The following is a 25,334-nucleotide window of genomic DNA, read 5'->3' on the forward strand; positions in this document are numbered from 1 at the left end:
ATACAATCATAATCAGACTTCGTAGATAAAACAACAATGTTATCTCAAAAAAATTCTGAAATCTAGTAAAAATGGACTTTCTTTCTACTTCTCACTAGATTCAAAACTCCAACTGCATGAGTACAGGGACAGCTATGTGGTGCACTGACTTGCGAGCCTGCAGGGGCACATCAGGAGCATCAAACAGCTTCACAATGGGAGGCAGCAGCAAGTGCAGGTAGTCATCTAGGTTGGCACCAAACAGCTGGATGGCGTTGAGCATCTGCAAAAGGAGAGCACACGCTGCTCAGTCCCACATACCGAAACACTTAGCATAAGCAGTTCATTTTAATGAGCTTGTTATGGCTAAATGGCCTTTTCTTAGGAATCCCTAAAGAAAAGCTGGAAGGTGCTGGCACACATGCTAGCCTTCTAGGAAAACTATGCATTGCTATGAATGAGTGAGTAAATGAGTGAATATCTTATCTGTATGTCACTCCACAGCGTACAGACCATAAAATATAGTAAAGGGCAAAAGAGCTGCAAATATGGCATTTTTCAGGTTCAAACAGAAACACACAATGTGGGGCGTACTACTGGGCCAGTCATTTACTATACTAAACTATAAGGCGACTCACCAATTATTTTCAGTGTCGATTCTGTGGATTATTCTCTCAATTAATCTGTCTGTTCTTTGGTCTATAAAATGATCAACTGATCTATGAATCGTTAACTACAACCCACATCTTGGAACCACTACAATACACTGGCCAAACCTGAGATCAGCCGTGATTGATAATACAAATTAATGACCAGCTTCTGCCTGCATTTATTTTTTCCATTTACAGCACAGAATTAAGACTGACTACGCATTCATTGCACTATCCATCATGTCGCTATCATGATGTCACACTGTTTGATACAGTTTGCAACCAAGATTTTATTAGACCCAACTTGGATAGTGTGATTAAGATTGCTGTTAATGCACATTATGTGTCACCTAACTCACTCATTACAAGATCACCTTCTAATAAGAATCTGCTGGCAGTCCTTGCCAGTTTAAATTATGCAAAATAAATCAATGTCATCAGGATGATTGTAATTAGCAGCATACTTGAGATGGAAAACAAATGGTAGCATATATTGTGATGATGTTTTCAGTGCAGAGGTTAAGGGGATTCTAATTGGTTGCATTGTCTGAGAGCACAGACACGTCTTTAACCATGTATTCATATATTGTCGTTTTGATTTCTAATGCATCAACACCCAACCACTTCAAAGCTGTCATGACAAAACATGAACTCATGTCTGAGTATAAAGCTATAAATGCATATAGAGATCATTAAGATTTCAGGGCTCACTGGGTGTTACAACTGCCACCTTCATCCAGTCAGCAAGCACTCACCAACACATCTTAAATAAAAAAAACGTAACGTAAAGTTAGCTCTGTGGTTGTTTTTTGAGGAAAGCTCCTGTAATTCTGTCTAATGGTCACGTCATGTTGTGTTGAGCATGTGTGAGGAATGCGCATGGGGGACGGTGGTCCTAAAGGATGACGTATGTTGCAATGAACAAACCCACCCCAGCCCCCAACACGCACCATGACCACTTCCGTTCTTTCCCAGCACCTCCACCCCCACGTCTAAGTTGCGCATGGCGAGACAGCAGGAAGCCAAAGTGGAGGTGTACCAGTGTGTATGTGAGTGCTGGGGGGGGGCTGGACAGAACAGTTCCTTGAAATGATCGAAGTATGTTTTTCTTTTCTGCTCCTTTGGAGTAGAGGGTAACCCAATTCCCAGGTCCCCCAATTCATGACCCCACTCCTGTACTAAAGATTAGGCTCCAGACCGAGGTCTGAGTTATAGACTATCCAGACGGTGGGCTGCTGGGTTATCTAATACTGCAGACTCTGAGACAAAACAGCACCAGAGGAGAGAGCACTAGATGACCGTGCTTCTTGTGATTCTGTCTTTGTGGTCTGTGCCCAAACCATGATTTAGGGCTTGAGGGAAAACCCAGACAACTACTGGCAGCAGCTGCTGAAACAAGAGAGTGTGTCAACTACAGGTCTATGCTGTCTTTGAACTGCTGTATTACAAGTGAATGGCTTAGACCTGAATGGTCTTGATGGATATCTATGGAAACCACAAAAAGAAAATGGCACCCCAATAAGTCAACAGAGGGCTGAGCTCCTGTGCCTTCTGAAAGAGTGTCGAGTGATGGGAGTACTTTTAAACACACACTCCCACTTGGCTCTGCTGGAAAATTAAGTTATCTACTCGAATAACAACTCAAATCTGACATATGATCCTTTTCCATCTAGTTAGCATGCGTTCTCTACCAGATTTATGAGACATAACATGTCACGTTTTCTAAATTTATCAGTACAGCTGTCAAAAGTGCGCTAAATGGTCAACTTTGTCCAAAAAATATACATCAGTTCTATAACACATTATCTGGGGCCATGCTTTATTGGGACATGCTATTATTGTTTCATTTTTTTATCAATTATGGGCAATAAACTTTAACTCTCCTCCGTGACAGCTCCCTGTGTGAAGTGTATCAGTACTCTTTGCTCTTTTCCTTACATCTTTCTGATGCAAAGGATTTGTCCTGCTTGGAGAATACTTACAGTACAGTCTGGCTGAAATCCGCATGACAAAATTTATTCCTATTATTCCCATATTCCATTCCCGGCCAAAAGCCGTGGGAACGGGAAATAGCGTGTGTTGGGTTGTGAAAATAAACTGCTGGAGCATGCTACCAACAGCGGTCCACAAATTTGTTTTGTGTCAAAAAAGAAAAAGGTGTAATTTATTAACCCCTCTTGGAGAAATTCAATTGCTTCACTCCTTTGTTACACACACACACAGGCCCAAAATGCACACGAGCACACACAGGACTGACAGAAGTGCACTTTTTTGTTTTGGAGAGATTTCAGAGTGATGAGGCTGCCACATATTTAGGCGCTCTGAGAAGTTAGGGGTTTGGTGCCATGCTCTACAGTGCCAAATATACTGAACTATGCGCAAAGTGCATACAGTGCACATTGAATGAATGTGAAGCAAATTTCTGTCCAACTGGCAATTAGACTGGTACCCCGTTGCGTGCAAACAACAAGATCGTTTAAAGTCAGTATTACTCGCCGCACATTGTCTGTATCCCAGACCTATATCCTAACCTGCATGCTGAATATAACACAGTGAAATATTTTAGACCCTGCATTATTAAGATCCATGTTTGCTAGCGAGCAATCTTCTTCCTTTCCTTTACTGGTGCATTGAGAATGTTTCTTGGTGCATTACTGCTACAAACTGCTGAAAGCGTTAGACTGCATTCACACCAAATCCAGCACGTGTCACTTAAATGCCCCATTTGTGGGGGAATGGAGGGTGGAGAGAAAGTCAGTTTCCCCCATCTCAGCAACTGAGTATCTGACTTCATTAAGCTTGTTTATGTTGACTTAAAAGATCTGTAGGTAGGTGAGTCCCCCAATTTCATTATCATTACTGTAGTATCTATACTGCGACAAAAGAAACATGCGGGAACAGAGTTAATGCCAGTGCTTTTTAGGATAGTACACATGAGCTACATACTTTATTTCTTTAATTCAATATAATATTTCATAATAAAAAAGAGACTGTATTACTTCTTCCTGTGGACTGCAAGCGTCTTTCCAGCCAGTAATGTGATTAGCCACCCTAAGTCATGTCACGTTGCTCACAAGAGTGCTCGTGGTCAAAAACTCCACAGGGTACCTTTAAATCTCAAGTCATTCATCAAACTTTAGCTTTTTTTGTTGACAGAATGACAGGATGATTGATTAGTTAAAGAGATCAGATTATCAAAAGTAATGAAGCTACTTGCTACGAGTAATCAAGATCATTCTTTCAACCTTTTTACTTTCATCAGACTGTGATTCATCAGGTTAATTACCTGCTCTACATCAACAATTCTATGAGCTCGTCCTAAATAGGCAGGACTGAATAATTGTCACCCATGTCAATTGGAAAGCAAAAGTCACAAATAGTTAAAATATAGTTAAATATTGCAAGAAAAGGCAACACTAAGAAATTGACAATGACTGTACAAAATGGAAAATGTTGCAATGCTCAAGGACTTGATACTTGATGGAATATATAGGGGTGCATCGTTAAAACGCACTGAGGCCTCTCTGATGATGCACTGGGCCACAGCAGGCAGTCTGGTCTGTTTTTATTGCAAGTATTTTCAAATGACTCAATTTCTTTTTTATTTCAGCTATTGCTCTGCACTCTGCTGAATAAGCATTCATGGTAGCATTAACCTGTTTCCAAGCAATATCTTTTATATGTTAAGCCTCTGCTGAGAGTTTTAAAAGCACTTTTTTAAAGCTGTTCCAGCTCTATAACCACAATGTCAATTCCAGCCTTCCTGGATTCGTTCCTGTAACCTCCTAATTTGTAAAATCTACTGTTTTTATTTTTTCAATTTAATGTTTATGTTTGTGTTTCTTCTTCCCTGATTAATGCTGTAAGTTTTGCTGCTGCAATAGCTGAACTTAAAAACAACTCCTTAATTTTTTTTACCTGATTCTGACATGTTAAACATCCATGTATTACAGTTAAAGGCTCCACCTGTAATCATTATGACGGCACATTTACATTCACACACATTAATGAAAGTTTTACGAAGTTTCTCATCTTATCATAAAATAAAAAAATGTGTTTTACAGCAAAAAAAAACTTGCGAAACAATAATAGTTGTTATCTAGTATTATTTTGTGCAGTAAAAGCCCTGTGAATCAATTAATAAGGCACAGCAGCTCTTCTTTAGATCCTTTTTTTAATTCTGGTGGCTGGGATACACCATTGTGTGCACTTCAATCATAAACTGTACTTTTAAAATCATAATGAGATACACAACTTTAGCCATTTATCGGCCTATAATCGCACAGAAGTCGTGGTGATTCAGTCATGTGAACTGCAACACGTTGCACTGACCTTGATGGTAACACTGCGCCCGGTGCTGTTGTCATGCATGAAGACGCGCAACATATGTGGGATGAGCTGAGGCAGGTAGAGCTTGAACTCTCCACCCAGTGCCACCACAATCTGCTCGATCAGAAGGATGATGGTGTTCTGCATGGGGTTGTTTGGTGTCCAGTACTCCTACGGAACAAAACATAAGATGTTGGCATGTATCAAAATACCATCATAAAGAATCCTGTTCTTGTCATGTTAAGAGGTCAGACTGTCTAGAGCAAGGTGTGTACAGGTATCAGACATTTAAATGCAATGCTTTTTGAGAACATTTCAAGATTATTTATTAAAACAAATGTAAGTCTCATTTTCAGACAAATCATCTTTATCTTATTCTTTATATGCACTGCAGGTACGTATTAGCTCAGCTGTACCCATGTGGTCATCAATCAAAGGTGCACAGGAAGGTTTTAAGCAGGAATATGGTTATTAAAGTGAGTTAGGTTAATCTACAGTTTGAGATTAGGAAAGTGCAAGTATAAAGTAAAAAGACAGTATTAGGTTCAGTGGTAGGTTTAAAGATTTCAGAATGTGAACTTTCACACAGAGGAGCTTGCCAAAAAGAAATTAAAAGATGGATAAATAAAATTAGATAAAATGTTGGCAATTAAGACCCTGCAAGTTCAATGTAAAACTATTAAATGATTTTTAAGGCCCAATATTCGTAAAATTCAATTCAAGACATCGTTTTAAGGACCTGCAGACACCCTGGTCTAGAGAATCTCTTGGCCAAAATGATCCTCAGTGTGATCTAAAAAATGCACAAACTAATAACACCTAAGTTAACAGACAGATGTGACTGTTGCAGTAAGTCATACGTTTGTCCTGAAAGAGAGTGACCTCAATTCAAGCGAGTCCAATTTCTGAATATAAATTTTTAATATTCAGAGGGTACATCCAAAGAACTTAGCACAAAACACTACCTCATCCTCCCTGCTGTCCTATAGTGTTTGTGTGGGTCTAAAATTGGGTCAAAATGTGTTTCCAGCAATGAGTTGAGTGTGACAGAGACATTTAGACAGATTTCCCTCTGGAAATACAAAGCTTTCACTTGCCAGAGGCAGAGAGGGTCACGATACTAGATGGCGAGGAATGGGGACAATTTCCTGTCCACAGGGACTGACATCACGTCTGTGTGGCTTATAACACCGTTTTGGAAAATCTAGGCATGGCCACTGTGTACATAAGAGATAATGGCAATTGGAGTCAGGGTGGAAGAATTGAAGTCACGCAATACGTCAATCAGTCAATGGGCTTCAGCTGTGAGATCTGGTCGAGGTGTTTTGTCAGTGACCAGAGATCTCAAGCAGCCCCCGACTTCCTGCTTTCCCTGCCTGTGGCAGCTGACTAGAGTGAGAGAGGGTGAGTGTACATCCTGAATGGCTATTCCAGCCCCCTCATCTGGATGCAGGAGCTGAGCTGGAGAAAAATGAATAGATTCTTTGTTTCACTCGCAATTTATTAACTCAGAGGGACTCGAGGCGCAGTGGTTCAGTTCTCTCAATTACTTTCCTTCAGGAGGAGTTACCACCATAGAAAAAGTGCTGGTAACAGTGTTACCAAGATTCCAATACAAGGACAGTCATATGATATTTTGTGCCTTGCTATATGATTATGTGCTAGACAAGTGTGTTTGTGCAAGTGCAAGAGCTATGGCTTTAGCAGTTGGTGGGTGAATGTCAGGAATCCTCACCAGTTTTCTCTGAATTTGACAATGTGAGCTGTTAGAAAGTGTAATTCTAAACAATAAGCATTTCTAAGGCCCTGTCTACATGTATACAGATATTGTTGTGAACAGATATTTTGCCCTACGTTTAGGACTCAAACTGAGTTTTAGGCAAATAAAACAGAGATTTTTGAAAACATATTTTAGGGTGCAGATTTTCTAAACTTCTGGTTACTTTGTGTCTGTGTAGTAATGTAGAATGTAATGTTTGGTGAACAATAACATAATTTCCTCAATGCACATATGCCCATGATTGCTTCATGTAATGAGCATGTGTCAGAAACAACAACAACGGCAGATTACTAGTTTGTTTACGCGTTGTCAACACTGCTTGGTCTAATGACTACTTTACTCTTCAACCGAGTATTGCTACAAGTCCATCAGAAAAGGCAGTTTTGGATCATGCCCAGTCAAACAAGCAGATGGTGGGACAATTTCAGGAGTGGGGTTGTGGTCAATGAGGAATGGAGGGAAAACATCACTCGCATGTTTGAGTGAGTTCCTTTGTCCTTATACCGAAGGGGAATCAACGTTGATGAGATCGACAGTTGCTGTTTTGAAACAGGTAACATTAGCCTGTAGACTTTACTACCTTTGCAACAAGTGGAGACCGCAGAAGGCAGCTAATGCCAGCGAACGCCAGCGAACGTTTAGAGTTGTTTTTGCGTTCTAGTGTGGACGGAGGCAGATTTTTTTCTTAATTAGAGGGGGAAAATATTTCAAACATTTTTGCATTTTCAAATACATGTATATGTTTAGGAGGTCCTAAAAAGCAGAGTAAAAAGAATATTATCCAAATGACGTGAATTTCTCACTCTCCCAGACCCACAGCATCACTAATCTTGTTAGTGAGTACCAAACCACACATGATGTGTACTGCTGTGTGACATGGGGCCAGACTTCATCCCTGGGCCTTCAACACATTACTCCTAATGAGGGAAGTAGAGAGCACAACTGAGTGCAATTAAGAGTTTGCAGCTGTTTGCCTGACTCACAGGAAAATAAGGGAGGCTGGATGATCAGTGTTTAGGGATTGGGATCGGTGGCAGGGGGGAGGAGGAGGGATGTTGACACAGTTACTCACTCTGATGAGGGTAAAGATGTCGTCCATGTAGGGGCGGATGTGGATCTTCACAAAACACACTACCATTCCCATCTGCTGAAAGAGGAACTAGAGAACAAAAAAAAAAAAACACAAAGGAAACAAAGAGTGAGAGACTTGCTTTAAAAATAACTGACATCATTCACCAGAGGTAAACAGATAACAAATCAACCAGACAGCCTCTTTCCTCTTATTCTGTAGCTCTACCTACCTCTCGGATACTGGCGTCACAGACCCGGATGACATTGAGGAAAGTGGGCATGACCTGCGGCAGGAACTGGACACACTTGAGGCCTAGAGACTTGAAGATGAATGTGACAGCCTGGACCACCATGGTATGGTGGTTCGAGAGTGAGGGGTCTCTCAGGATGCGCATCAGAGTTACAATTGCTACAGCGGGGTAAAACTCATCCAATGGCAGGTTACCCATGTTCACTAGCATCTCACTGGTGCTGTAGTCCGCTGTAATGAAGGGAAACACAACAGTTCAGTCATTTTTGCTGCAAATGAATCGTACAACATTTGCAACTTCTCACACTCTTGAGGAAGAAATGGCTGTATGGTGTGCAATCATCTAAGAGTGGCTGCTATATTTTTTTAGAATCACTGTTAAGGGTCTCAGACGAAAACAAGAAGCACACCCTGACACAACTAGAATTACTGCCTCGTGGTTTTATGCCTCTGTGAACCAGTCAAGTTGCACTAACAGTTTGCATTCATGTCTGTGAAAACGTGGATGTTTCACACACATCTTCCCTTCAGCAGCACAGAAGATCAATCAGCACAGTCTCAAGATTAGAGTCACCATTTAGTGTCTGACCAAATGTCTCCCCTTCTGTTCCTGAGATATGATGCCAGAAGTAATAGCCAGAAAATAATTTTGCAGAACATAATGATTCCACAGTAAATTGACCTTTTGGATATCAAATATCATCAGTTCATCATTTCATCCTATTGGACATTTTTATGATATTTTGTAATAATTAGCATATGAATTCTTGAGTAATGGCCAGAAACATGTTTTGTGAGGTCACGGTGACCTTTGACCACTAAATTCTAATCAGTTCATTCTTGAGTCCAAGTAGATGTTTGTGCCACTTCGAGGAGATTCCTCAAGGCCTTGAGATGTCGCGTTCACAAAAATGGGACAGACACCAGGCCAAAGTGACTTTGACCTTTGACCACCTAATTCTCATCATTTCATTGTTGAGTCTCAAGGCATTCGTGAGATATCGCATTCACAAACCCCAAAATATAATGCCTCTCGCCATGGCTGTCGTCAAAGCGGAGGTATAGAAAATCAAACCCTAAACAGATCGCCAGTGTATCACAGTATCACAATATGTTTAAGCTGTGTCCCAAATTACAAGCTGCTTTCTTCAAAATCTGTGGTGGTGGGATGCTTTGATTTTTGTTGGTGGGCTAAAACTCTTATTTTGGATCACAGTTTTGGCTTTAACTTACTATGTGAAGCCAGCAATGGTGTCAGTCAGAAGCAATAAGCTTCAGACTGTAAAAGAACACTTAAGCTCAATTCTCAAGTATAAAAACTGCCCATATAAACTATTTGTGGCTTTCCAAATGTGATCATACCATCACAAGTATTGGGGCATATTTTATGACTATAAATCCATTTCCAACTATAACTTCATCAGCCCAGCCCTTGTGACTATGTAGGACAGAAGGCTATGCCGTCATGACACACAGAGACCATTAGTCAAGCAATAATTCTCCAGTGTCTAAGTTTGGGTATATCAATGTGATTTATGGCCTCTCAAACAGCTGCCCCCTTACCATCCAAATCAACACCTCTTCCTTCCCACTAAACAGCTGAAAGGGCTTCTGGGGCTGGCTGTGGAGTTTAACAATAATAATAGGCTGATGAGAAAGGAGAGCTGATATCGTTGGCTTGTTGCTGCTGGCTGCTTGTCAGTTCTGGCACCGACCTGTGTTATAGCAATGGACAACAACTCATATAAGGGTTTTTAGAGGAAGACGAAGCTGGACTGCAGCAGCTGATGACTGTGCCCTGGTTTGTTTTGTCTTGTCTAAACCCCAAGAACAGCTATGGAACTATAACTTTGTTTGCCAACATAAGCATAGTACTGTTTCTCTTTTGAGCTGCTTTCATTCATGTTTTGGCATTATGAGGTAATGCACAATGATATGGGTTCCCACATATTTAAGTTTCAGTCAGTCACAGTTACAAATTAAATGACATGAAGCACAGGATATGCACGAACATTATAAACAGGATATAGAGAAATACATGTTTCCTCTGTGCTACATAAATTTTACATTAATCGCAGGGCAAAGGCTGAGTTCAGATTAGCAGAGAATGAAGCCCCCTCTTTAAATTAACTGAGTGCTGCATTTGCACAGTGGGAAACCAGCAAAAAAAAAAACAGCAGGTTATCCAGCTAAAACCCAAAGCTGGGTCAAGACAATTCAACATCACTGCTGACTAGAACATTAAGAGTAATACTTGCTCACCTTGCAAGTGGGGCTAGGCAATTTATCAATATCTCCATATGAGACTAGATATTAGATTTAGGATATCGTAATATCATAGGTGTTTTCTTTTCCTGGTTTTACAGGCTGCATTACAGAAAGTGATGTAATTTTCTAGACTTACCGGATTCTTCTACAGTGTAGCTGTTCTATTATTTGTCTTTAGTCCCTTAGTCATTTTATCCAGTACTGATGACTATTTATCAAAAATGTCATTGTTTAAATATTTTGTATAAGCATCAATATTCACCCCTACAATATCAATGCAATGTCGATATTTAGGCATTTTCTCAAAAACACCCTGCCATGACAGAGTTGTAAAAATCTTGTCCCACAGTATTTTAGAAAGCTGTGGAGCATTTTGGCATCTAATAAACCTTTAAACTCATGGATATATTTACAACTCAAACCAGCCGTCTTGGATCAACATCGTGTGTTTCATCTTCTCGTGGGTACCTGAAGCAACACACCCACACCAACACAGCAGGCCCTTGCTTTTCTCTCAAACTGTGCCATTTTTGGTCTGAACACCCAGTTATTCTCACTTTTACCCTAAAATTTCGGATTTTTATGTAATTGCTGCCATCTGTAGTAAGCCACTTCAGAATCACCGTTAAGTAAAGGAGAATCTACTGAGCCACATGAGGCTTCTGGCAGTCGTGCCCAAAATTACAGAGCACAATTTTATGTATTTGTTAAAGGGGCTGTATGCAAAACTGTGCTGAGTGTAAGTCTGGACGCAGTTCTCAAATGGAACTGGTTGAGCCGGTGGCAGCTAACGCAGCTAGCAGCTAACGGTGCTAACTCCATAAACAGTACTAAACAACGGCAACACTGCTGACAGAGGGTGGGCGCTACGCTTCTGAAATGACGCCGACCCTACATCAGCAGTAACCTGGGTATGAGCATAGTGTAAAGTGGCGGCGATAAGCTAGCCAGTAGGATACACACATGCACCTACACCCAAGCACAGCCAGACCGGCTTACCACAACAAACCAAAGAGAAGATCAGATTACAACTCACACAGGCCGAAGGGAACATCATTCTCTGCTCATGATGCTGTTACTCCACTGTATCTTTACATAGAAATCAGTGGTTTGCTGCTATAGCAGTGCTCTGAATGATGCATACAAAACCTTTAAAAGAAAGCAAGCAACAGGGGTGGTCTTTTTATAATTTATAATGCATATTTCTTTTTGAAATAAGTAATTTTATTAATGTGTTTTCTGACAGGCAATGCAAATGGGGTCAGTCTGTCCATTTCTTTTATACAGAGCTATTGAGTTTTACAAGGCATCTGAGAATACAGACGTCTGGTATTCAGCGTTTCACTGGCCTTCTGCAGGAGTACAGTTTCAGCTGCTCCAGTTGTCTCCCTAAAGGCTCTGGACTGTAGACAAAACAGATTGGCACAGAGCTTGCAGGCTAAAGAGGGTAACTTAGGATCTTTTATTATTCTGGCCTTCACCAAGTCTAGATTAATGATGGTGATGGATGACTACACATCTGCATCTTCACAGCCCACAAACAGGCATCAGTCTAGCTAAGTGAGGCAGCAGTGCTGTAGTAATTCAGGCTTCAGCTGTGTAGGCAAAAAAACTGCACTGTTTTCTAGATATAATACCAGATGTAAATACAGCAAGTCACTGAGAGGGAATACGCACCATTTCATCAGTTTTATGACCCTGAAGTTCTGTAGTGACGTGATCGGTCTCGTCTGAAGTCAGGTGAGGAGACAGGCCTTGCCAATGACCTCCCACATGACAAAATACATGCTGTCGTATTGAAAGTGCTCCAGACACTGACCCTGACAAATCTGCCAACAGATATACAGCCTCCAATTCACGGTCACAGCCCATTGACTCAGAGTACAAACTGGTAAAACTATTACCGTATTGTCCAAGATCACATTCTGAGACACATGACTGGATCAGATGAGTGGGGACCTGCATTCACCATTTTTATGGTAATGAATTGTGAAGATCTCCTGAGGATGATGGCCTTTAAGTGACAGCATGACCTTTTTATTTTGCACCATCATCAGGTCAAATGTTCCATCCATTATAAGCCACATCAAAAGCTCCTGCATTACCACAAGAGTTTCTGTGGTTATAGATAGTCAACAGATGATGAATCAGTATGTCTTCGGTAAAAAAAAAACAGGGCCTTTCCACAAGTGCCGCAATTAGGATGAACTCTCTACTGGTAAGGCTCTGAAAAGACTGAAATCAGTAGTATTTTATTTCTTTCATATTGTGGAAAGTAAAGAATTCTGCTGCTTATTGGGCTCCTGGCTTAAGACGGTTATAATTTCCCACAGATATCCTTGCTTACACTGAGTTAAAACAACCCAAGGGTGTCTATGGATATGACCCAAATAGGGCCCAAAATTAAAACCAGCCAAATTCAGGTAGATTTTCCATTTGGCGAGTAAATCTCAGAAGGCTAACTGCCACACTGGCAGGTAAATGTTTGTGTCAAAATAGTCATGTAATAGAAAATAGGCTAAGAGTCCCACATTTTGGTGTCATTTAGGGATATGCTGCTCTTTTGCTCCTTGGCTGCTCCTCTGCTGTCTGTGTCTCACACACACACACACACACACACACACACACACACACACTACAGATGTTTTTTTTATGCACGTGTAAACAATGCCGCAAAATTGACCATCTTGAGTGCCCCTTGTTTTGCAACACCGCTTACCATACAGGACATCAGATGATCATTTGCCACCAATCTGCTGTGAGTTATTGTTGTGCCCAAATTTATGAAGGTAATAAAATAATAACACTGAGGCTCCGCAGACTAAACCAAGAAGGCAAACTGCCTACCACATTGTCAACAGCAGCACAATAAAGCTCCTTCCAGTCTTACCTTTTACAATCAAAGCCCAAGACATATACCCTGCATCACTGCTTACCAGAGGGAACGTATTCATACGCTGAGGTTGTGGTGATGAGTTGTATTCAACAGAATATTGTATTATCTAAATGAAATGTACTGAAAAAACTGCATATCAACAACAAAAAACTGTACTCAGATTTGTAATTAGGTATAACTTAGTACTGCAATCATGGTATTTTGAGGCTATTGTGTTTACATGGATTGTGACAACAAACATTTTGACACAACAGATTTAGACAGCACTAAAAATTCTCCACTGATGTATGATGACGACGATGAATGGCTCGGCTTATATGGTTATACATTTAAGCATAAGCGGACTGCATCAGTATCAATTCTCATACATTAAAAAGTGAGATAAGTAATTTACAGTTACTACTTTTTTAAAACAGATGCTTGAGGAGGTGTCTGTCTAAAGTGGGTCAATTTAAATTGAATATCTCCACTGTAATAAAAACAACACTTCAGTTATTTTGGTTACAGATCCCTCTGAACTGGCAGAAACTAATTTTAGGAAAGGTTTGGTTGGGTGTAGATCAGACAGAAGCCAGAAATTAGATCCTGAAGAACGAATACTCCAACAAATCTCAAACCCAAAGCTACAGCTGCTGTTGACTTTTCAAATGCAGGGGCAAGGTCTCAAAAAATGTGTTTTGTCTTGAGTGCATAGACATATCACTTCACTGTAGAGTATTTTTAATGAGCTGAAGATAATCACAAGTGGTTTTAGTCAAACATTGGTTTTGTGAGACAGATTCAGCAATTCAAATGACTGAGACTGAAATCAGTCCTTCTCTGGTGCAATCATATTCTGACCAAAGAAAATTTTGCTGCAAGATTACAAAGGTGTGTTTTACTCACAGCTCGTTCCACAACACTGACTTGTAACCAAAGTAGGGGATTATGTGTGTTCATTCATGGTCACACATGCAAATGTATGCAAAGATCTCACTTGCACGAACAGTTTCATATCTCAATTTGATTTTCCACAATTAAATATTGTTCAATTCAGTGAAGCATAAAACATTGCATTTCACTATGAATAGCTGCTTTATCAAATTTGTAATCAGTGACCCTCTCTCCTTTTCAAAACTGTTGCCGTGCATCGCTAAAAAAATCATGAGCATGACAAAAATGGAGGCAATTCAGTCTTTCGCTGGTATCTCATAAATCCAAACACTGCACAAGAACTGACGAATCAAATTATGACCAACGGCAAATGCCTTGTTTCACATCTCAGATGCCTTTTCTGAATGACATTTACATGCCTACTCTAAAATGCTAACTGCCACTTCATAAGTTTTGTGACCTTTAAAACTGGAGTTGTTTGTTGCAATAAGTCACCTCATAGCCCATCTTTAAAAAGTGTGTGATTGTGGAGGCAATTTCCATTATAACGAATAAAGAAGTCCAAGACCACAACAATAAGTCCTCTACATAAAGACAATACTATTCATCTCGCTCACACAGGCACACTGTAATCACAGCAAGAACCCCAAGGCCCCCAGTGGACAGACCCACACAGTGAGATTTTAAAAAGGGTCATATAGAATTAGAGATTTTCCAGCTGTTGCAGAATCACAAGAGTTTAGAATTTATTACTGCTGTAACTTTGGGGAACACAAATAAAAAGTTAAACTAATCTATATTCTGACTCTTGGTGAAACACTGCTACCCAAACTGTTCCCAAAACCAAGATTAGTAACAGTTGCTTACCTGAGTCCTGACTGGATTTGGACTCGGAGAGACTGACAGCAGAGGCGTCTCGCGACTGGTCAATCATGCCGATGTTCACCTTGTGCTTGTAGGGGTCCAGAGCTCCAAGAAGACCCAGTACACGGATGGCCTGTTGGACACACAGCATACACACACACACACACACCGTCAGCATGTCTGTCCCCCCTAAAAGACATGTCTAAAAACGCAGAAATCTTGATCAAGTCTTGACTTTGATCGGACTACCAATATTTAGAAAAAAATCTAAGATCATGGTTTAAGCATTCAAAGAAAACAAGCAATTTCTCATAAACAGTTACAAGGTGCTATCGCTACCACATACTTTTGGAACTCTGCTGAAGCCACTTATTAGCAAAGTGAGGACTTCGGGTTAGGTACCAAACTCCGTACTTTCAAGGGTAACGACCAAATTATGCCTGTACTACTGGGTACCAATTTACATGAAATCAATCAGTGCCAAATTTCAGTACCCAGGAGTGCATCTGAGTGAGAATGCTAGGTTTTAACAAAAGGCAGAAGTGCGGCAAAGCACCCTGAAGGCTGGAAGCCAGCCAGAGAGCTCAGAGGCCAGCAGCAGAGCTCCACGGGCCCACCAGGGTTAACTCTCTCCTTTAACTTTCTCCTTCAGCTGCTTTGTTAATTTCCCAGCTAGCCAAAAATATTGCTGCAAAGCTGATATATCACGATAATTTAATAGCCTTGTGTCACTGCTAGACGAGCAGACACACACTTAAAAAGCAGACAGACAGACTGAGAAGAATGATTAGCTATATGAGTGATTAGGAAAAAAAAACAGATTAGCAGAATTGTATTTTAGTCTACCATGTCACTCTTGTAGCTTGTTCAAAAATTTAATTTTTGTTATTACAGAGAAGGTACAGTACCAAAAATGGGATCGTTGGGTACCAGTACTGAATTCCAGGTACTGGAACTGGTACCAGTTATAAGTTAAAAGGTACCCAATCCAATTGAGGACTATATGGAACATAACGAAAATGTGCATCAGCAACAGACGTTTGGAGAATACTGCATGAGTGGTTGGAGAAGCCTCTATTGATGTTATGATATTTTTTTCCAGGACTCTGAGACCCCACTGGAATCTGTAGTAAGTGCTGTAAATCCAACCTGAGCACAGCTGCTGTCATCTGTAAAGTAGTAAGCAGAGCCATCTTTCAGGCCTGCAGGATGAGAGTATTTGATAATAAAAAGACAGATTTACTGTGGGATATTCCTTTCATATAAAAATTACAACACAGAAAAGTAAACTAACGCTTGACATAAATGCTTGATGTAAAAAGTTTGCAGTTTATTCCTTCAAGGAGTGCTGAGGCTATAGCACAGAGTACACAGTCACCCTAAAGTAGCAACTACCAGTGGATAATTAGCTCAACAGGGTTTCAGATGGATCAGATAGTGGAAGGGCGAGAGTTGCCCGAGCCAATTTCCACATGCCACACACCATACACTGACAATGCACTCCTTGAGACTCACGTAATGTAATAGGCGAGGGAAGAAACTTTGACAATTATCACTTACATCACAGCTTAAGACTTAGCAAAAAGTTCCATGTAACTATGGAAAATGTGCACAGCTTCATACAGTATGTATTTGTGTGGTTATAATTCACCAGTCAAAGTCAATACATCTAAACTGACCTTGATTTGGTTAGTATATGTTGACAGGTTGGATTTCTGGCCTCATAATGAGTCACCGTGTGACAGAGTTGGGTTCATATTGCAACAAAGAAACCCATAGTGGAAAGGAAGGGTGCATACCTCTCTTCTGATGCCCTGATTTTGTTCCGTCTTCAGGAAGTTGAGCAGCACCTCCAGAAGAGAGGGGTACTTGCGGTAGGGCTCCACCACATAACCTGTACTAGCCACCTGCTGCCCCAGTGTCCACAGCGCCACCTGGTGGAAAGTCAAACGCAGATTCTCTCAACAATGCATCTGATGGAGAAGCAACAAGTCTGGGCTACACTTTTCTTTGCAATGATAACCACCATCATAATAAAATGTATCTATCTAACAAACAATGCAACAACGGTTACTTTATGTTGATTTGGTTGTACTCTTATTATTCATCTTGTTCTGTTTTAAATTACAACCATTAATCTTGTTTGCCGGTCCCTGCCATCAGTTCAAACTACTTTTCAGCCCCTTATTGATAAGTCATTGGTTAATCCTTTTCAAATGAGCCCTCCCAGTGTTTCTGTTTAAACAGGAAATACCAGAAGCACAGTGCTCTAAAATGCTTTCTGAGTGACTAAATGTTTCCAGAAATGACATCCAGTTCTGTTTACTGAAGTAGATGTGTATTTACTGTACCCAGGAAATAAATATTTTTCGGAACTTGGAGTAAAGGGAAATTAGAACCAGATGAAGCAGACACATTTTTTTGGTGTACCTGTCGTTTGGCCAATGAGGAGGAGTCCTGCAGCATGTCCATGATGATTGGAAAAAGCTCGTCCATCCACTTCCTCATTTCCAGGCCGCTCACCTGATAGGGTAGGCACAGGAGAACCAATCACAGCGAAGGAAATGTCATACTCAATTTTCTGTCATTAAGATCTTCTAAAATCTACAAGGGACTGAACAATTACTTTTGACATTAAAATGATGCCAGTAATGTTATAAAAATGCATTATATTCTGTCTATGTGTTGCTTTCACGTTGACAGCACTAATTTGATTTCAGATTTGTTAGCGCGGGGGGTGCCATGGTGCAACATTTACTGCAGTATCTTTTCTGATACTACCACTATGAGCTACCAAAATCTGAAATTTTCTAAACATACTTGTTTTGGCTTGCATACGTTGTTTCTTTCTGGGTTGTTGTTGTTTTTTTGCATTCAATTTGACATGACATTTAAAGGCTCTTGACTGTATCCCTACGTTTTCTTGTGTCTTCCTGTGTCGGTTCCTGAGCAGCTGGGCTCCTGTCTCTTCCTGCACTAGGTCAACTGTGAGCATTTGTTCTACCTGAGCATCTCCTGCACTCTGTCTGAACTGCAGAGTCTGCCTGACTTTAACTGTACTTTTCTGACTCCTCTGTGGGGACCATCGAACCACCTGGATCGGGCGGAGCAAGGCACACATCCATGAGTGAGGCTCTTCCCTGAACTTTCCACCTCAGAAAAGAACAAGCTCAGAGTGCTTGCATTAAGTGAGAGACTCAAAAATGTTATAATGTGCACAGGGCTCAGATTTATTGGGTTTCAATCAGCAGCAGCAAGAGAATCAATGTGATACACAGGCTAACACAGTCCTCTTAAAACTTCAAAGAGCTATAAACATTCAGCCTTACCTGAGCCAACTCGCCGATGGTTGCAAGGACACTAATGACCACTCCAGGGTTGGGGTCTGGGTCTTTCAGCTTGAGGATGAGAGCCTGCAAAAGCAAAGGTAACAGGGTCACTTAACTGACCTATAATAGGCAAAAAAGGTTTAAAGAGCTTCAGGAAATTAGATTGTAATGGATCATAGATTTTGCATTGGACCCCAATTACACTGTCTTTTTTAATAGGCATGGGCATGAGTACTCGAGTACTCGTTTTGAACGTCAGTATTCGTTACACATATTGAGATTTGAGTACTCGCATTTCATTGGACGGGGCGCAGTCACGTGCGCAGCCGCATACAACACAGACGCAGGTAAGCCCCGTCACTTGACCCCAAAATGGCGGCGGCAAAGAAGTTGAAGAATGACATTTGTAAGTATTTTGAAAAGATCGACGAAACAATCGTGGAGTGTAAGCTGTGTAATATCAAACTAGCTTATCACAGAACAACCAGTTCTATGCTCAACCATTTGCGCATCAACGACAAAGAGAAGACCGCGGAGACGGACAGTAGGCAGCCTCCTATCACCGGTTTTGTTAGCAGTGCTAGCAAACGCCGCTGCGATGCTGCAAGAGCAGAGAAGATAACATAGATTCTAACAAAGATGCTCACTACAGATATGCTCCCGTTAAGCTTCGTTGAGGGTGAGTGTACTGTTTAATAGGCTAATTAAAGCCTGGCTGTTCAATAAACAAGCTTGAAATTGCACTTGAGTTCTGTTGTTGGCCTAAATGTGACCCTATTCTAATGCTGTTTTTTTTGTTTGTTTGTTTTGCGAGTACTCGAGTACTCGTCAATAATGTAATGAGAGCACTCGAATATGGAAATTACTTAGAATGCCCATCCCTATTTTTTAATCCACCCATTATTCTTCCTTATCGAAACCTGGCACCTAAATGACCCACAATGCAACTCAGCCACTGACAGTTTGGTCAGAGATTTTGGGTGTGCTCTGCTAATAACGGCTAGCCCTAAGCTGCCAGCCTCAAGCAGAGATGAGGGGTGGGCTACAGAGGTCTGGTAAGCTTACTTCTTTCTAACTCCACACCCTTGAGACTTGAGACAATTTATCAGACTTAACCTATTAGACACACACCCTGTGAAGGAACAAAAAGTTTTATCCAACTTTTTTCACACATGCAGTTAAACTACTCCGTGACACCTGCAGGTACCTGGGCATCCACATAGACAATAATCTGGTGTCTGGTCTGTTCCAAAGTACAGCAGAGGCTGCACTTCCTGAGAAGGCTCAGAACCTTTGGTGTGAGCCAGGAAGTGCACTTCCTATTCTGTCACGCCCTAATGGAAAGCCTCCTCCACTATTGGATCTCTGCATGATTTAGTCACCTGACAGTCCAATCAAAGGCCAAAATCAACAGACTAATACAGAAAGCCATTAAGAATACGGGGGTCCGTCAACATCCCAGTCTTCACAACATTTTTCAACAAACCATAATAAGACAGGCACAAAAAAATCATCTCAGATCCAACTCATGCTCTTCACCCTGAATATCAGCTCCTCCCCTCAAGCAGACGGTACAGAGTTCCCCCAAAGCAGACACAACCAGTTCAAAAACTCCTTTGTCCCCCTGTCCATTAAAGCCCTCAACACCACCTAGGCTGCAATGTGTTTATACCATTGTTGTTTTTCTTATTTTGCTGTGCAGCACAGTATTATCGTAATATGTGTGCATTTTTCATGATGATACAGATGGGCATGTGCAATTAATGAGTGTATGTATTTGTTGTTTTTTACATTTGCATTTTACTGTGTTGGATGTATTTATTGGTTTTACTGCAGACACTGTGAAGTCTAAGGCAAATTTCCCTCTGGGACAATGAAGTCTGTCCTATCCTAACTCCCCAAGACCTGTAAAAAGACTGATGTGTGAAAAATCCCATTTACTTATTCAGAGTCTACTGAGTACACATGCTCCTCTCAAGTGACCGCCTGGTTTACATTTATACACTCAAACACCTTCATAATGGAGAACTTGCAGACTTGTACCTTGAGGATGGGCTCCATATATGGCCGTATGAGACGGGGGGCGTTGGAGACTAGATGACCAAGCATACGAGCGCTCTGCTCTTTGTTTCTGCCCACACCACTGTGCTCCAACTCTGTTAGGATCTGCAACAAAATTCAAAACAGAATTAAGTATAACATTCCCGTTCTTGTGTATCTGGAATAAATCTGAAAGGTTAATGCATAGTGTACACAATACTTTGGATAGTTTAAGCTATGCATAATACATTGGTCTTTGCTGCCATCTAAAGGTGTCTGTTGAAACAGACTGACTGTTTACTGAAGTAGATGTGTATTTACAGACAACACATGATCTTCAAATGTATTAACAGATAGTTTAAAAAAATCATAATATTGTATTTATTTTTAACATAATTTTCTTGTAATTAACATCATCTTCATTTAAAGAAATAACAATATTGAAAACCATGTTATTTTATGAATTTAGGAAAATTGAATTACTCTTGGAAAGATTTCCAAATGTCTTGAGTTTTATTAATGACAATATGTCCCCAGCAAATCAGCTGTTAAACATCTGGGGTTGACAATTGCGGACATGACAGAGTATCAGATAAGGTGTGAGAAAAAAAAAAAAAAGCCAAAAAGTGCAATAACATGGTGAGGTAGATTGTTTTGGTGTTTTCAGTTGAACAGTTAAACACCAAATCCCTTCTTAAGGTGTAAAATAAAAATCCATTTTCAACATTCAACACAATAAATCAATAAACTATTCATAGTGTGCCATCTGTCATGCCTCTCCTACCTGAATGAGCATCTTGCGTAGGAAGGGCATTACAAAGGCAGGGTTCATGCTGCTGAGGCGTCCGATTGTACAGATGGCCAGCTCTCTGATCTCAAACACCTCATCATTCAGTGCAACAAACAGAGCCTGCAAGTTTTCAGCCTGGGCAAGGTGGGCATCAAAACGCTCATCAAGAGATGCCAGGACACAGTATCGAATGTCTGGATCTGCATGAACACAAGGACAAGAAAAAGTTAGACATTTTGACTCTCTTATAGCTCTTATTACCTTATTGTCATAGGTAATTACAGCTGATTACAGGTGCCACAAATGCAAGATTTCTTAAGATCAAATTCTGTTTTCTTGCAAATTTGAGTTCCCTTCACTTCAATCAATCCCATCAAAAAAACACTTCTCCTGCCTCCCTCTTTTTTTATTCTTTCATGTGTTACCTGGGTCGGTGATGCCAACAACTAGCAGCTTGCTGAGCACATCTGCAACAACCTGCACAGCAGTCTGGCTGACAACATGGCCGCTGATCAAGTGGATGGAAGGGGTAAGGAGGCGTGAGCAGGTCCGAGCTGCCTCCATCCGGATTTCCTTGTGTTCGCTGTTTAGGAAGTGATCAGCACAGTGGCGCACAAACTGGGTGAGGGAGTGTCCTAGGGAAAGAACAAAGAGTTAGATTTGGCATTACAACTACTTCTTACATAGCTGTAGTTTCAGGCAAGTTAGGACACTAATGCAGATAATCATAAAGCAGGTTAGGTGAATTTTTGCACTTTTGATTGCATGTTTAAGGCTTCAATTTCGATCTTTGAAGAAGACTGGTGTTGTTTGAAGGTGCAAGATTGTCAACAACTTGTATTCAAAAGAAGAGCCTGAAATATTCCATAACTCATAACAACCCCTGTTCAGTTGTGCAGTCTGACCACAGCTTGTTCTTTACACCAAAAAGCAAACCCACCCCACCATCTGCTGCAGGATGACAATATAAGACTTTGCCGAGTTATTGTTTCACCCTGGGCTGCTGTATGATTCAGTGCTGATATGCTGTCTTGAGCTCCATGGGTCCAGTCTAGAAAACAGCTGGACACACCCATCAACATAACCACTCCAGACTTTTTGCAGTTCACTTTATCATTTCTTACAGACTAAATGCCCCCCCTCCTTTTGGCTCCAATCTTATACCTGATGGTTTATGCCTTCAATTTAGAACCACTACATTTTTTTTTTCAAATTCCCTGAATGTGCAGTGCATAGGAACTGAGGCATTAACTCCATCAGTTATTTCTTTTCATGCTTTATGATTTTTAGGGCTGTCATGCCCACATTTAAAGTCATCATTTTTCTCTACTGACAGAACCAAATCTAAGATTGATGGGTCTTTTGCAATGTTCTTGCCTTCAAACTCAAAGCTGCCAAGTGTGCGCAGGGCCAGTGTGATGCTGCCTACGTCACTGGCCTCTGGGATGTTTGTGAGGCTTGGCGAGGCCAGCTGGTGAGCCAGGCCTTTGGGCATGCCGGGGTGACGCAGCGGCTTGTGCATCAACACCAGAGAAAGCATCTTCAGCAGGCCATCCTGGATGTCCTTCTTCAACTGGGGGATTTGACGGCTCAGGTCATACAGCACTGCTGTCAGTGCAGGACTATATGAAAAAGACAAAATGGACAAACAACCAAATATCAGCATCACTGTCATCTTTAAATGAGGACGAAGAAGTGTGCTGTGGTGCATTTATCAACAAACACAACTTCAAACATAACTATACAAGCCGTTTAAGTCAAGCTCTGGATTTAAACCCTGCCAGCCAGAAATCAGTCTTTCCTACCTGAGGCCCACAGCCAGCATAGGTTCCAGCAGCTCCTTGATGTCTGGCTGGATGCTGGGACCCATGGCTCTGGAAAGCATGCTGATACAGGTGAACACTGTGGCGTCCACCTGCATGGTCTTTTGCCTCCTGCACACATGGAAGACCGCAAAGTTAGGGGAAAATAGAACACACTCACATGGTAAGTCTCTTTTCTTTTCATAGAAAGTAACTCAAAATTATTTTTAAACAGGTCTACCTTACAGATTTTAAACTAGCACTTGAAAATCGATGAGTCTCTCATCTGATATAGCACAACCAAAAACTACAACACTAGATTCTTCAAACATGTGAAGCAACTATGTAAAAGCAAAGCAAGAAAAGAGAAGTGAACAAAACATGGGTTGTAAGACAATAACTATTAAAACACAACAAAATAGAAAAAGGCAACTCAAACATATCACTATCTGAATATGAGGAAATGTAATTTATCGTATACTATTACATACTATCAGAGCTAATGCCATATATTTAATTACTAACTTGTGTGCAAAGTCCTTGGGTGGCAGGGCAGCCTTGATTATCTCAAGGATCTTTGTGAGGTAGGGCTGGATTTCTGCCCTGACGGCCACCACCAGCAGCCCAAGAGCCTGGAAAGCTGCCGTCCTCTCCTTCTCCTTCTTCAGACAGGCCAGCAGGTAGCCCATAGTGTCTGACAGGTACTGGTCTGCACAGTGGAACAAACAGATGCACAGTGCAAATGTTTAGATACAGACATAGGGCTTTGTATCAGCTGGTACACATAAAACAATGGACTGGAAGAAACTACAAGCAATTTAATACGGCAAAGCCTGTTGATATTGTTGAAGGGGAGCCCAAAAAGAACTGGTCATGAAATCCTCACTTGTCTTGTGCATAAACACCAAAAAGCCCAGTGATAGGAAAGAATGCATTAAAGATAGATCAAGCTGAATCTTGGATTACATTCAAACATTAACTAGTCCCACCTGTAAAGGTATGAGGCTGGAAGGCAGCCAGGCGTGGAAGCAGGTTGAGGATGGTCATCTGGATCAGAGGGTTTTTACTGGTCCTGTATTTCAGCACCCACCGACACACCTGGACAAAGCACATAAAAGTTTGTTTCAAATAAGTCATATGGTCCTCAAAACAGAACTGGCCTTGTGGTGCTGACCTTGTACACACTCTTCATGAGACTTCTGCAATGTTGTGGAAGCTAAGAAGCATTATTTCTATCATCAAGTCAAAGTTTCAACTTCTTGACTGTCGAAATTATATTTCATATATAAATTATAAAAGAATTATATTTCTATTCAAAATGCAACTTTTGATGGTGAGATAACTTGCAGCTTACTGGTCCAAGTACTGGTCCTATAAACCAGTGTGTACTTGGCAGTCTTGGACTACTAGTCAAAAGAAACTCCTGAACAATTGTAGAGCTGAAAACTAATTTAATTGTACCACTGAATGTCTGTAGTCACATTTTAAGACAACAGACATACAGCCTTAGTGTTTCTATTACTAGTGCAGCCCTAGTATTTCTTGTTTTTAACGTGTTGTCAAAAATACCCACAGATCATCATGGTTCCTAGACTGAAGTGAAGGCTTGAACGTGAGTTCAGTCAGCCCAGCCACTGTCAAAACTTGAATTAAATTATCAAACAATAATACAGCGGCCCTCTTGCAGTAACTCTGAAGATCCCCTGGGAGTCACGGACCCCTGTGGAAGACCCAGGGTCCTAACCACACCTCTCTGGCAGTCTAAACAAAAACTGAACACTAAACTTCAACAGCATCATTTACTGCAGGACTGCCTTCACCCAAAACCAACTCATCCTAGCCCTCATGAAACACAAGCTAATGACAGAAGGTGGAGAAAGACTAGGGCAGAGTGAAAAAAGGGTGGAAAATAGATTTCACCAAACTGGGATGCACATTTTTCATTTATGCATTATTGTTTTCATTGAAAAGGGACATACATCTGTGTGTAAGCCATAAAACAAAAAAACACTGAGCTAAGATGCAGGTAAAAGTGTCAATTTGCATAGTCTGTTGTGCAGCTAAGAACTGTCACAATCATGCTTTTAATAAATAATACAAAAGGGAATCCATACTTAAACTTTGTTCCATCAGAGCCATAACACTTAAATAATCTTCTCATTTTGTGTTTGGGTGGTAGTAAAAGTGTTATTGTGGCGCATTTATGAAGACATTAATCCAGCAATGGCAATGGTTCTAGGAGTGTAAGAAGTCACAGTGTTGTTCATAACACAGTTTAGGAGACATGGTTTGATGTGAGTTCGGTAGAGCGGAAAAATAAAAAAGATACGCTTCTTTTCATTTAATTTTAAGAGACAGTGGTGCAAGTGTCAAAAAACAGACAGTCTGGAAACTGAGGCAAAAGTTTGCCCAC

General features: G+C 40.9%; 1 protein-coding gene across 1 annotated transcript in view; it reads right to left on the reverse strand.

Moving 5' to 3' along the window:
* mtor (mechanistic target of rapamycin kinase) overlaps window positions 1-25,334 on the reverse strand; it is a 109,860-nt gene that overhangs the window by 79,992 nt on the left and 4,534 nt on the right. The window contains exons 8-22 of the mRNA XM_050064060.1: window positions 23,911-24,019; window positions 23,447-23,630; window positions 22,925-23,053; window positions 22,497-22,741; window positions 21,545-21,754; window positions 21,114-21,319; window positions 20,333-20,455; window positions 18,290-18,373; window positions 17,391-17,483; window positions 16,760-16,894; window positions 14,964-15,093; window positions 8,040-8,290; window positions 7,811-7,897; window positions 4,962-5,129; window positions 150-262 (exon numbers count right to left, since the gene is read on the reverse strand). Coding sequence (XP_049920017.1) covers window positions 150-262; window positions 4,962-5,129; window positions 7,811-7,897; window positions 8,040-8,290; window positions 14,964-15,093; window positions 16,760-16,894; window positions 17,391-17,483; window positions 18,290-18,373; window positions 20,333-20,455; window positions 21,114-21,319; window positions 21,545-21,754; window positions 22,497-22,741; window positions 22,925-23,053; window positions 23,447-23,630; window positions 23,911-24,019 — 2,267 coding nt within the window. The remainder of the gene's footprint in view (window positions 1-149; window positions 263-4,961; window positions 5,130-7,810; window positions 7,898-8,039; window positions 8,291-14,963; window positions 15,094-16,759; window positions 16,895-17,390; window positions 17,484-18,289; window positions 18,374-20,332; window positions 20,456-21,113; window positions 21,320-21,544; window positions 21,755-22,496; window positions 22,742-22,924; window positions 23,054-23,446; window positions 23,631-23,910; window positions 24,020-25,334) is intronic.

The sequence above is a fragment of the Epinephelus moara genome, chromosome 16 (genome assembly GCF_006386435.1).
Source record: "Epinephelus moara isolate mb chromosome 16, YSFRI_EMoa_1.0, whole genome shotgun sequence".
NCBI classification, from domain to species: domain Eukaryota; kingdom Metazoa; phylum Chordata; class Actinopteri; order Perciformes; family Serranidae; genus Epinephelus; species Epinephelus moara.